Source organism: Podarcis vaucheri (assembly GCF_965113315.1).
Source record: "Podarcis vaucheri genome assembly, chromosome: 13".
NCBI lineage: Eukaryota > Metazoa > Chordata > Lepidosauria > Squamata > Lacertidae > Podarcis > Podarcis vaucheri.
This window is the reverse complement of record NC_138751.1, coordinates 3,572,960-3,585,322: the sequence shown is the minus strand read 5'-3', so window position 1 is coordinate 3,585,322 and position 12,363 is coordinate 3,572,960. Positions and strand designations below refer to the sequence as shown.

At 47.9% G+C, this 12,363-nt stretch overlaps 1 protein-coding gene across 1 annotated transcript in view; it reads left to right on the top strand.

Moving 5' to 3' along the window:
* TNK1 (tyrosine kinase non receptor 1) overlaps window positions 1-12,363 on the top strand; it is a 39,994-nt gene that overhangs the window by 23,791 nt on the left and 3,840 nt on the right. The window contains exons 8-13 of the mRNA XM_082197640.1: window positions 1,553-1,699; window positions 2,821-2,915; window positions 5,794-5,997; window positions 7,746-7,822; window positions 9,974-10,326; window positions 11,109-11,204. Coding sequence (XP_082053766.1) covers window positions 1,553-1,699; window positions 2,821-2,915; window positions 5,794-5,997; window positions 7,746-7,822; window positions 9,974-10,326; window positions 11,109-11,204 — 972 coding nt within the window. The remainder of the gene's footprint in view (window positions 1-1,552; window positions 1,700-2,820; window positions 2,916-5,793; window positions 5,998-7,745; window positions 7,823-9,973; window positions 10,327-11,108; window positions 11,205-12,363) is intronic.

Below are 12,363 nucleotides of genomic sequence, written 5' to 3'. Positions count from 1 at the left end.
AGGTTTGATCTTCTTGCAGTCCATGGGACTCTCAAGAGTCTCCTCCAGCACCAGAATTCAGAAGCATCCATTCTTCGGCCATCAGCCTTCTTTATGGTCCAGCTCTCACTTCCATCCATCACTACTGGGAAAACCAGAGCTTTAACTATACGGACCTTTGTCGGCAAGGTGGTGTCTCTGCTTTTTAGGATGATGTCTAGCCCTGAGTGCTCACTGGAAGGACAGATCCTGAAGCGGAGGCTCCAAGACTTTGGCCACCTCATGAGAAGAGAAGACTCCCTGGAAAAGACCCTGATGTTGGGAAAGATGGAGGGCACAAGGAGAAGAGGACAACAGAGGACAAGATGGTTGGACAGTGTTTTCAAAGCTACAAAAATGAGATTGACCAAACTGCGGGAGGCAGTGGAAGACAGGAGTGTCTCGTGTGCTCTGGTCCAGGGGCCACGAAGAGTTGGACACGACTAAACAACAACAAAACGATGACACCTAACTCCTTCTTGACATGAGACATCTGTCTATGGATCCTTCGCCGCCGCCATGAGTTAAAAGGGACCCCACGCGGTCATCTAGCCCAACCCCATGCAACGCAGGAGGGTTCAAGTATTCTGAGCAGCTCCCAGATTTTCTTAACGGCAATCTAACGTCTGAGGTTTTTAGTCGCCTGCACGATGAATCACCACAGCCTTTTCCCAACCTGGTCCCCGCTAGATGTTTGGTGCTCCACCTCCTATGAGCCAGTGCGCTGCCAGTTCTTATTTTGACTGGCAGAAGAGAGATATGCGCTGCTGAAAGATAACCGCTTCCGCATTCAGTGATGTGGACTGTGGCTCGCAAAAGATGCCGCTGCAACAAATCTGCAGGCTTCGCGGCGTCACAAGATTCTGAGACCGGGCATGTAGAGAATTGCTGATTTTTATAAATGTGTGTGACTGTAGCAAGACGGAGATCCAAATGTTTGTATTTTTAATTTTAAAGGGCAAGAAACGAGGCCGGTGGATGATCTTGAAAGTGTAGATTTTTTGAATGCATCCCCAGATATTAAAATTTATATTATGCCCTATATCCAGTGCTTTTTTTCTGGGGGGACGCAGTAATACGCATACCCCTAAACATTTTGTGAATCTTTGTACTTTCGTCCATTGACTGCATTTATTTTTCCCTTTTCCAACTATAAAATGGTGATTTTCTTGAGTCAAAATGAGAGTACCCCTAAACATTTTTAAGGGAAAAAGGCACTGCCTCTATCTATTGCCCAGTGTGTCATACAGCCTCTGACAAGCTCGTCTTTTGTTTCCCAATCTTATAACAGATTGTACATTTTAGATAAAAGTTTTTTTCTTTGTAACTTGTTTTAGAGTTCTTTACGATTTGACTGTGTGGTTTTTTTATGTTTTTATACCGTCGTTCCCTCTGTGAGATGTGAATATTATAATTTTCTGCTGCCTGGCTATGAAACATAACTTTTGAGTGCTTTTAATGGAAGTTTCTGGTGCAAATGTAGAGAAACGGGGACCTAAATGCTGTCGTTTTCCATCCATTCCTCCCCGACCAGATCATGATGAAGATTGACAGGGAAGGCCGGCGGTTGGAACGCCCCGACGACTGCCCCCGAGAAATCCACGCCCTGGCGATGAAATGTTGGGCCCACAACCCAGAGGACAGACCCCGCTTCCGGGAGATTGTCAGCCTACTGCAAGAGGTGAGAGAAGGGAAACCGTCGGTGGCTAAGCTGACCTGGGTGCGAATTTCTCCCATTAAAAATGAGACTTTAATAATAATAATAAATTTTTATTTACACCCCGCCCTTCCCGGTTCAGAAAACTGGGCTCAGGGCAGCAAACAACAAATTTAAAACACTTAATGGATGCAACAAAAAACAGCATAAAATACGGTACAGTATAAAACATGAATAACAAGAAATTCAGAATTCAAAAATCAATTTAGGGGGGAAATCCATCCAATAAACATTAGATGATCACCAGGGCTAGCTGGCTGAATTGGTCCTACTTGGGCCAGCGAGGAGACCAGGGGAGAATTAGCTGTGGGATCCCAGAGTGGGTGATCTTCATAAAAAGGGGAGGGGGAGGGAAGGAAGGGGAATAAAAGATCAGGCTGAATTAAAATTAAAAGCCAGGCGGAATAGCTCTGTCTTACAGGCCCGGCAGAAGGAGGTTAAATCCTGCAGGGCTCTGGTCTCCTGGGACAGAGCATTCCACCAGGTCGGAGCCACCACTGAGAAGGCCCTGGCCCTGGCGGAGGATAATCTGACTTCGTCAGGGCCATCTAAACTATGATTATTCATGGACCTTAAGGTCCTCTGCGGGGCAGACCAGGAGAGGCAGTCCTGTAAATACGAGGGCCCTAAGCCACAAAGGGCTTTAAAGGTCAAGACCAGCACCTTGAACCTGACCCTGTACTCCACCGGGAGCCAGTGCAGTTGGTAAAGCACTGGGTGAATATGCTCCCATGGCAGGGACCCCGTGAGGAGCCTCGCTGCAGCATTCTGCACCCGCTGAAGTTTCTGGGTCAGCTTCAAGGGCAGCCCCGCGTAGAGCGAATTACAGTAGTCAAGCCTGGAGGTGACTGTCCCATGTGTCCCAAAATGGGCAACAGCCCCCCCCCCTGGAGCTGTGGAATTACCTGGCTGGGGGGGCGCTAAGAGGCAAGGGGGTGGCAGGGGGCAGAGCATCTGAATCTCAGGGTTGTGGGTTCGAGTCCTGTGCTTGGCAAAAGAACCCTGCATTGCTGGGGGTTAGGCTAGATAACCCTCAGGGTCCCCTGGGCATCGTCTCCACCGTCCTGTCTCTCCCTCCAACATAGCTCCGTCCCAAGGAAGTGAAGGCGTCCCAGGATCTGAACGAACCCGGCTGGCTGCGTCTGGAGGCAAACGATGGCATCACGGTGATTGAAGGCAGGTGAGTCCAGGACGCCTGGGTCCCCTTTGGAAGCGGGGTGTTGGGGCCAGAGGAAACCCTTCTCTAAAGACTCCATGTGTCCTGACCTGGCTTTCGTGTTGTTGATTTTCCAAGTATCTAGTCCTCAGTCTGTACCTCCCTCTGGCAGTTATCTCCCTTCGTTGACCCTTTCGTTCTATATATAAGCTTTATTGCTATTGGCTTCTCCCTCCCTCCCTTCCTTCTCCCCATCTCTCCCTTTCTTTCTCTCTCTCTTTCTCTCCATCCATCAAGAGAGGCTATTATGTTTGACGTTTAATGTTTAATGTTTAATCGTGTTTTTAATATTCTGTTGGGAGCCAACCAGAGTGGCTGGGGAAATAATAATAATAATAATAATAATAATAATAATAATAATAATAATCAAACAACAACAACAAAACAACAACAACAAAACAACAACAATAAATAATAATAATAATAATAATAATAATAATAATAATAATAATAAATAGTAATAATAGCCCCCCATCTGGTTGATTTTCCCCAGACACTCTGGGCAGTTCCCAATCTAATATTAAAAACACAAAACAGCATTATTATTATTATTATTATTATTATTATTATTATTATTATTATTATTATTTATTATTACACACAGCCTGGATAAAGTGGGCAGAGAAACATTTTTCTCCCTCTCTTGTGAACCTGAATGTTGGGGTGCTGGAGGAGCGCAGTTGGCCGAGCGTGAGACTCCTAATCTCAGGGTCTTGGGTTCAAGCTTCATGTTGGGCAAAAAGATTCCAAAATTGCCGAGGAATTTTGAACCCCGAGGATGGGGTGACAAAGACTTTTAAAACTTCCCCACAATATACAGTTTGTACAGCCTCATTGCTACATCACTGACCTGTCACAAAAGGGGAGGGCTAGACAGGGGTTACACTAGTTTAACCTTGGCAAACATGTCCAGACAAGTCCTTTGTGCAAGAGTAGCAGAAGCAGACATGGCAGGGAAAGACCCAAGTATAAGATGAGCAGAGGCAAACACCTCTGAAGTCCCACCACCCAAAAGTACAAGAGAACTTCCTTTGCATGTCTGGACCCCTTGGCAAGTCCGGGGATGGGATTAGGCTTTCCTTGGCCAACAATCAGCTCAGCAATTGTCACCTCTGGGCACTTCCTGGAGTCCCTATTTGTGAAGGGCAGCATAGTGTTGAAATGGAGGAAACTGGCAAAGGAGTTGATTTTATATTATTTTATATTTATATTAGTATGTTTCCAAGCACAATTCAAAGTGTTGGTGCTGACCTTTAAAGCACTAAATGGCCTCAAAGGCCCAGGAGACCTGAAGGAGCGTCTCCACCCCCATCCTTCAGCCCGGACACTGAGGTCCAGCTCCGAGGGCCTTCTGGCGGTTCCCTTCCTGCGAGAAGCCAAGTTACAGGGAACCAGGCAGAGGGCCTTCTCGGTGGTGGCCCCCGCCCTGTGGAACACCCTCCCATCAGATGTCAAAGAGAACAACAACTACCAGACTTTTAGAAGACATCTGAAGGCAGCCCTGTTTAGGGAAGCTTTTAATGTTTGATGCATTACTGTATTTTAATCTTTTGTTGGAAGCCGCCCAGAGTGGCTGGGGAGGCCCGGCCAGATGGGTGGGGTATAAATAATAAATTATTATTATTAATAATTATTATTATTATTATTATAGCTAGGTAACTTAGAATCATAGAATCATAGAATCCTAGAGTTGGAAGAGACCACAAGGGCCATCGAGTCCAACCCCCTGCCAAGCAGGAAACACCATCAGAGCACTCCTGACATATGGTTGTCAAGCCTCTGCTTAAAGACCTCCAAAGGAGGAGACTCCACCACACTCCTTGGCAGCAAATTCCACTGTCAAACAGCTCTTACTGTCAGGAAGTTCTTCCTCATGTTTAGGTGGAATCTTCTTTCTTGTCCTTTGGATCCATTGCTCCGTGTCCGCTTCTCTGGAGCAGCAGAAAACAACCTTTCTCCCTCCTCTATGTGACATCCTTCTATATATTTGAACATGGCTATCATATCGCCCCTTAACCTCCTCTTCTCCAGGCTAAACATGCCCAGCTCCCTTAGCCGTTCCTCATAAGGCATCGTTTCCAGGCCTTTGACCATTTTGGTTGCCCAAAACACGTCCCAGTTTGTCAGTGTCCTTCTTGAACTGTGGTGCCCAGAACTGGACACAGTACTCCAGGAGAGGTCTGACCAGAGCAGAATACAGTGGCACTATTACTTCCCTTGATCTAGATGCTATACTCCTATTGATGCAGCCCAGAATTGCATTGGCTTTTTTAGCTGCCGCGTCACACTGTTGGCTCATGTCAAGTTTGTGGTCAACCAAGACTCCTAGATCCTTTTCACATGTACTGCTCTCAAGCCAGGTGTCCCCCATCTTGTATTTGTGCCTCTCATTTTTTTTGCCCAAGTGCAATACTTTACATTTCTCCCTGTTAAAGTTCATCTTGTTTGTTTTGGCCCAGTTCTCTAATCTGTCAAGGTCGTTTTGAAGTGTGATCCTGTCCTCTGGGGTGTCAAGTTGAAAGGATGTCAACTTCCCTGAGCTGTCAAGTTGAAAGGATACATTCAGGCATAATATTTGTAACATTTAACAACTTTAAAGATGTGGGGCCCCCCCCCATAATTTCCGTAACACTGGAAACTGCAGGAGAGGAGAGTGGCTCTCGAGTTCGAATCCTGCTTGCGGGTTTCCCATTTGGGCACCTGGTTGGCCACTGTGAGAAAAGGAGACGAGGTTCGGTGGGCCATTGGCCTCATTCTGTGGACTCATGTTCTGCAGTGGTTGGTGAAGCATCAGGTGGGGCAGGGGTTGAGCTCTCTGACCCACACCCTCTCTCTCTTCCAGCCCCGATTCCTCAACGTGGCAAGGCCAAAACAGGAGGACCCTGAGGGTTGGGATCTTCCCGTCGTCCATAGCAAAGCCGGAGGACGAAGCGCCCCCTGCTGGCACGCCGCAGATCAGCCTCCCCATCCGAAGCTCCTTCGTGCACCTGGGACATGGGGACATCGACCCCGAGCGCGGATGGGGGGCTCCGGACCGGATAGAGGAGTACGTCGTCGTGATGAGGGGGGTGGGAATGGGGAACGGTCTTCTCTAGCGTGAGGTTACCAGACGTCCCTGTTCCCCGGGGACAGTCCCCAGATTTACAAAACAGTCCCCTGACAAATGGGGACGCGGGTGGCGCTGTGGGTTAAACCACAGAGCCTTGGGCTTGCCGATCAGAAGGTTGGCGGTTCGAATCCCCGTGACGGGGTGAGCTCCCGTTGCTCGGTCCCTGCTCCTGCCAACCTAGCAGTTCGAAAGCACATCAAAGTGCAAGTAGATAAATAGGTACCGCTCTGGCGGGGAGGTAAACGACGTTTCTGTGTGCTGTTCTGGTTCACCAGAAACGGCTTAGTCATGCTGGCCACATGACCCAGAAGCTGGACACTGGCTCCCTTGGCCAGTAAAGCGAGATGAGCGCCACAACCCCAAAGTCAGTCACGACTGGACCTAATGATCAGGGGTCCCTTTACTTTTACCTTTACCCCTGACAAAATCCATTGAAATTGAAAAGTGTCCCCGGATTCATTGAAAAAAATCTGGTAACCTTACTCTAGCGCACATGTGTGCATGCATGTAAAAAGGTCAAGGACCCCATGGCAGTTAAGTCCAGTCAAAGGCGACTCTGGGGTTGCGGCGCTCATCTCGCTTTCAGGCCAAGGGAGCCGGCGTTTGTCTGCAGACAGTTTTCTGGGTCATGTGGCCAGCAGGACTAAACTGCTTCTGGCGCAACGGAACACTGTGACGGAAACCAGAGCGCATGGAAATGCTATTTACCTTCCTACTTACCTACCGTATTTTTTGCTCCATAAGACGCACCTGACCACAAGACGCACCTAACGGTTTTTCGGTCTATAAGACGCACCAGACCACAAGACGCACCTAGTTTTTGGAGGAGGAAAACAAGAAAAAAAATATTCTGAATCTCAGAAGGCAGAACAGCAAGAGGGATCACTTTGCAGCGAAAGCAGCAATCCCTCTTGCTGTTCTGGCTTCTGGGATAGCTGCGCAGCCTGCATTCGCTCCGTAAGACGCACACACATTTCCCCTTACTTTTTAGGAGGGAAAAGAGCAAAAAATACAGTAGTTTTTAGAGGGACAAAAATATTCTTTAAAGGGAGCGCTGAGCAGAGCCTCGCGCCTGCTTTTGCTCCATAAGATGCACACACATTTCCCCTTACTTTTTAGGAGGGGAAAAGTGCGTCTTATAGAGCGAAAAATATGGTACTTGCACTGGCTTTCGAACTGCTAGGTTGGCAGGAGCAGGGACCGAGCAATGGGAGCTCACCCCATCATTGCGGGGATTTGAACCGTCGACCTTCCGATCTGCAAGCCCAAGAGGCTTGGTGGTTTAGACCACAGTGCCACCCGCACACACACAGAGGGAGTCACGCACAGGGACCCTGTAGCATTACATGCGCTGGCCCCTGGTGGTCGGGGGTGAGACTTGCCCCAACCGCCTTCGACTGCATTGCGACGCAGTTTGCAAGGAAGAAAAGAAGCAATTAATTGGCAGTTGAAACCAATAAGCTCCTGGCAGCAATGTTTTTAGAAAGGGAAATGTTCTGAGCTGCTTCGGCAGGAAAATGAGGCTCTAAAAGTTGCAGGTGGAGGGGTGCAAATGGATCGGCGGCTCAGGATTTCGCGTTTGCCGGAAGGCCGGCTGGGGGAGTAGCTATTAGTAAAGCTGTGCAATTATTATCATCATTGTTTTAAATATATGTAATTAGAGGGTTGTTTGTTTTCTACCCTAGGAAGAAACCGAAAGCGCGGGCGGTTAACTCCAATCCCCAGAATCGAGCTGGAGGCAAGCAGCTGTTGCAGTTGGCTCGTGAGTGTCTGCTTCATCTGCCTCTAATATAATAATAATAATAATAATAATAATAATAATAATAATAATAGGTGCTCAAGCAACTTAAGTCTCTCTGAGAGTAGTTGCTGCAGCACCATTTGAATGGCAATTCCCATTATCTTGAGGGGGAGACCTCAAATCTTTTATTGGGGGGAGCGATGACACCTCGGCCCTTAGGCATCGGCTTCTATTCCAGAAACCACCCTTGCAAGATTTGCCACTCAAAGTAGGGAACAAACAAAATATCCTTGTTGTTGTTTAGTCGTGTCCGCCTCTTCGTGACCCCCTGGACCAGAGCACGCCAGGCACTCTTGTCTTCCACTGCCTCCCGCAGTTTGGTCAAACTCATGCTGGTCGCTTTGAGAACACTGTCCCACCATCTCGTCCTCCGTCATCCCCTTCTCCTTGCGCCCTCCATCTTTCCCAACATCAGGGTCTTTTCCAGGGAGTCTTCTCTTCTCAGGAGGTGGCCAAAGTCTTGGAGCCTCAGCTTCAGGATCTGTCCTTCCAGTGAGCACTCAGGGCTGATTTCCTTCAGAATGGAGAGATCTTATCCCATGTTAAAGCTTCATTAAATCTACTTCTCGTAACAGTGTGTATTAAACCAAGTATACTTAACAATAGAACTCAAGAGTCCTGGTTCTGGGCTCAGTGATGGATTTACGTATAAGCTAAACAAGCTATAGCTTAGGGCCCCACTCTCTTGGGGGCACCCAAAAAAATTTAAAGGGAAAAAAACCTGGATGTACATTTCCATACTATAAGATAAAAAACAAATAAAATAAAACCTACCTACAGCAACAGGGTTTTGTGTTGTGTAGGCTCCTGTGATGTAAGTAATGGGCCCCGCCTGCTCCCTCAAATATCACAGGTTTGCTCCTTTCTATATATAGGGTGCCCAAATTCTGCATGGACTGGTTGCACGGCAACATGGGCAAATGGCTTTCGATACCTATGAGGTCCATAAATGACCATATGGCATATATTCAACCCAAAAAACAGCGGCAATTTGTTGTTGACAAAGGACAGCTGGACGTAAAAAGGTCCCCATTACCTTCGGTAGCTTAGGGCCTCACCAGACCTAAATCTGGCCCTGGCTTATTTCCTGATTGGAGTGAGACTGAGTTGATGTCCAGAACGTGTCCAGAGGAGGGCAACCAAAATGGTCAAAGGCCTGGAAACGATGCCTTATGAGGAACGGCTAAGGGAGCTGGGCATGTTTAGCCTGGAGAAGAGGAGGTTAAGGGGTGATATGATAGCCATGTTCAAATATATAAAAGGATGTCACATAGAGGAGGGAGAAAGGTTGTTTTCTGCTGCTCCAGAGAAGCGGACACGGAGCAATGGAACCAAACTACAAGAAAGAAGATTCCACCTAAACATTAGGAAGAACTTCCTGACAGTAAGAGCTGTTTGACAGTGGAATTTGCTGCCAAGGAGTGTGGTGGAGTCTCCTCCAACTCTAGGATTCTATGATTCTATGATAATTAAGACTAAGAGCACATATCAATATAGGAATATATTAGATAAAATGTAAAGAAATATACAATAATAAGAGTACATTCATTTGTAAAAAAAAAAGAATATACAACGGGATAGACAGGAAGTCTAGTGTGTTATTATGTACATTGGTACCTCAGGTTAAGTACTTAATTCGTTCCGGAGGTCCGTTCTTAACCTGAAACTGTTCTTAACCTGAAGCACCACTTTAGCTAATGGGGCCTCCCGCTGCGGCCACACCGCTGGAGCATGATTTCTGTTCTCATCCTGAAGCAAAGTTCTTAACCTGAAGCACTATTTCTGGGTTAGCAGAGTCTGTAACCTGAAGCGTATGTAACCCGAGGTACCACTGTAAATGATTGGGGGGGGGATTTCTTTTTATTTTTTTCTCTTCGTTCTTCCTTTTTCTTTTTGTTTCATTTTCTTTCTAGGTATATAAAATTTGTAGATAATTTTTGTATACATGTTTGGAAATTATATTACAGTCCTGTGATGTTTACCGGTGTAATATACGAATGTTAACAAACAAACAAAATGCAAATTTTAAAATAAAATAAATCCCGATTCTCTCCAAAAAATACGCAACGCCACCTTTCTCTCACCCCTGCTTCTTTCTGGTCTTCCTTCCAGGTCTCTCCAAAAGCCTGGAGTCTCTTTCGGACTTCAGCGTTCTGCGCACAAAAACCCGGCTGCCTGCCTTCAAACCGGACCCTCCTAACGTCCCTCCACAACAGCGCCGTTTCAGCGATCTGCCAGGACCTCCGGCGCAGCAGCTGGAGCCACGGGGTCGGAAGCCTTTGTCCCGCCTGCCCAATCCGGCCCTGCCCTCCTGGGCCCTCCCCAAGCCCGAGGGTCCTCCTTCGGGGGCCAGGGAGAAGGAGCAACGGCCGCCCAGACCCCCACCCCCCAAAGGGGCGCCGCCCCCAGCCCCTTCCGGCGGGCAGAGACCAACCCTGGCAGAGATAGAGAAGAAGATCAAGGAGGTGAGGGCACAGATTTGACCAAACGATGCCAAAGGCAGCAGCAGGAAGTCCTAGAAATGTAATAATAATAATAATAATAATAATTTATTATTTGTACCCCGCCCATCTGGCTGGGTTTCCCCAGCCACTCTGGGCGGCTTCCACAAAGACCAAAAATACACTAAGATGTCACACATTAAAAACTTCCCTGAACAGGGCTGCCTTCAGATGTCTTCTGAATGTCAGGTAGTTGTTTTTCTCTTTGACATCTGATGGGAGGGCGTTCCACAGAGCAGGTGCCACCACCGAGAAGGCCCTCTGCCTGGTTCCCTGTAGCTTTGCTTCTTGCAATGAGGGCACCGCCAGAAGGCCCTCGGAGCTGGACCTCAGTGTCTGGTTAGAACGATGGGGGTGGAGATGCTCCTTCAGGTCTACTGGGCCTTTGAGGCCGTTTAGGGATTTAAAGGTCAGCACCAACACAGCGCTGGGACCCCCAAAGGTCATCCAGCCCAACCCCTTGCAGGAACCAATAATGGGTGGGGCAATGATTGGACCACCGTATAGCTCAACTGCTTAGAGCCTGCTGCTGATAATGCCAAGGTTGCAGGTTCAATCCCCATACAGGACAGCTCCATATTCCTCCGTTGCAGGGGGGTTGGACTGAATGATCCTCAGGGTTCCCCTCCAGCTCTACAAGTCTAGGATTCCAATCTTTTCCCCTCCCTGACGTCTTGCTCGCACCAGATTGTAGGAGGTTGCCCTGGGAATATTTTGCCTTTGACTCTGGCTGTTTGCCTCCCCAGGTAGAAGACAAGGTCCACGGCGCCACGACGGAGGAATGCCACGAGGCCTTGAGGGCGAGCGGCTGGGATGTTCAGAAAGCCAGCCAGTTGCTAAAGGTGAGAGGCCCGGTTCTCCAGCGGCGCCCTGGCCCCCGTTCCACGGAGAGACGGGGCTCTCGCTCGGCCTTCCCCAAATATTCTCCATTAGACCCCGGCAGGCACAGCTGATGTAACATGAGAACTGGGTGTTGTGTTCCCAAAGCAAGGAAGGATTGGACTCTGATTAATAAAATACACACTTTGGCTTGACCAGCAAGACTCTGGGAGGAGTGCGTATAATACCGTATTTTTTGCTCTATAAGATGCACCAGACCACAAGACGCACCTAGTTTTTGGAGGAGGAAAACAAGAAAAAAAATATTCTGAATCTCAGAAGCCAGAACAGCAAGAGGGATCGCTGCGCAGTGAAAGCAGCAATCCCTCTTGCTGTTCTGGCTTCTGGGATAGCTGCGCAGCCTGCATTTGCTCCATAAGACGCACACACATTTCCCCTTACTTTTTAGGAGGTGAGAAAAGGTGAGTCTTATAGAGCAAAAAATACGGCAATTCCCTCTCCACCCCTTGGCCCAGGTCGTTTTATTCACAAAAGAACTTTTTACACAGTATTCGTAAGAACCAATCAGACTTTCTCTGAGCATTTCAAAAACCCCACGTGGGACAAAGTTAGATCAGAAGAAATCCTGTTAACTACAAAGACTACTATTTCCTACTTGAGCATGCATAAGCAATTCAGAGTAAATAAAATAGGAAACGAGGAGGAATGCTTTTAGGAAACTCCGGAGGTCATAAACAGCAATAAAAAGGAGAGGAAGGATGGGTAGTACTTACCATCTCTTTGTGAATTCTCCTCCTGAACTCTCTTCCTGGCCCTAAGATTAACAAAACTAACAATAGCTACATCAAAGAAGCTGGTGTTGTTGTTTAGTCCTTTAGTCGTGTCCGCCTCTTCGCGACCCCCTGGACCAGAGCACGCCAGGCCCTCCTGTCTTCCACTGCCTCCCGCAGTTTGGTCAGACTCATGTTTGTAGCTTCGAGAACACTGTCCAACCATCTCGTCCTCCATCGTCCCCTTCTCCTTGTGCCCTCCATCTTTCCCAACACCAGGGTCTTTTCCAGGGAGTCTTCTCTTCTCATGAGGTGGCCAAAGTCTTGGAGCCTCAGCTTCAGGATCTGTCCTTCCAGTGAGCACTCAGGGCTGATTTCCTTCAGAATGGAG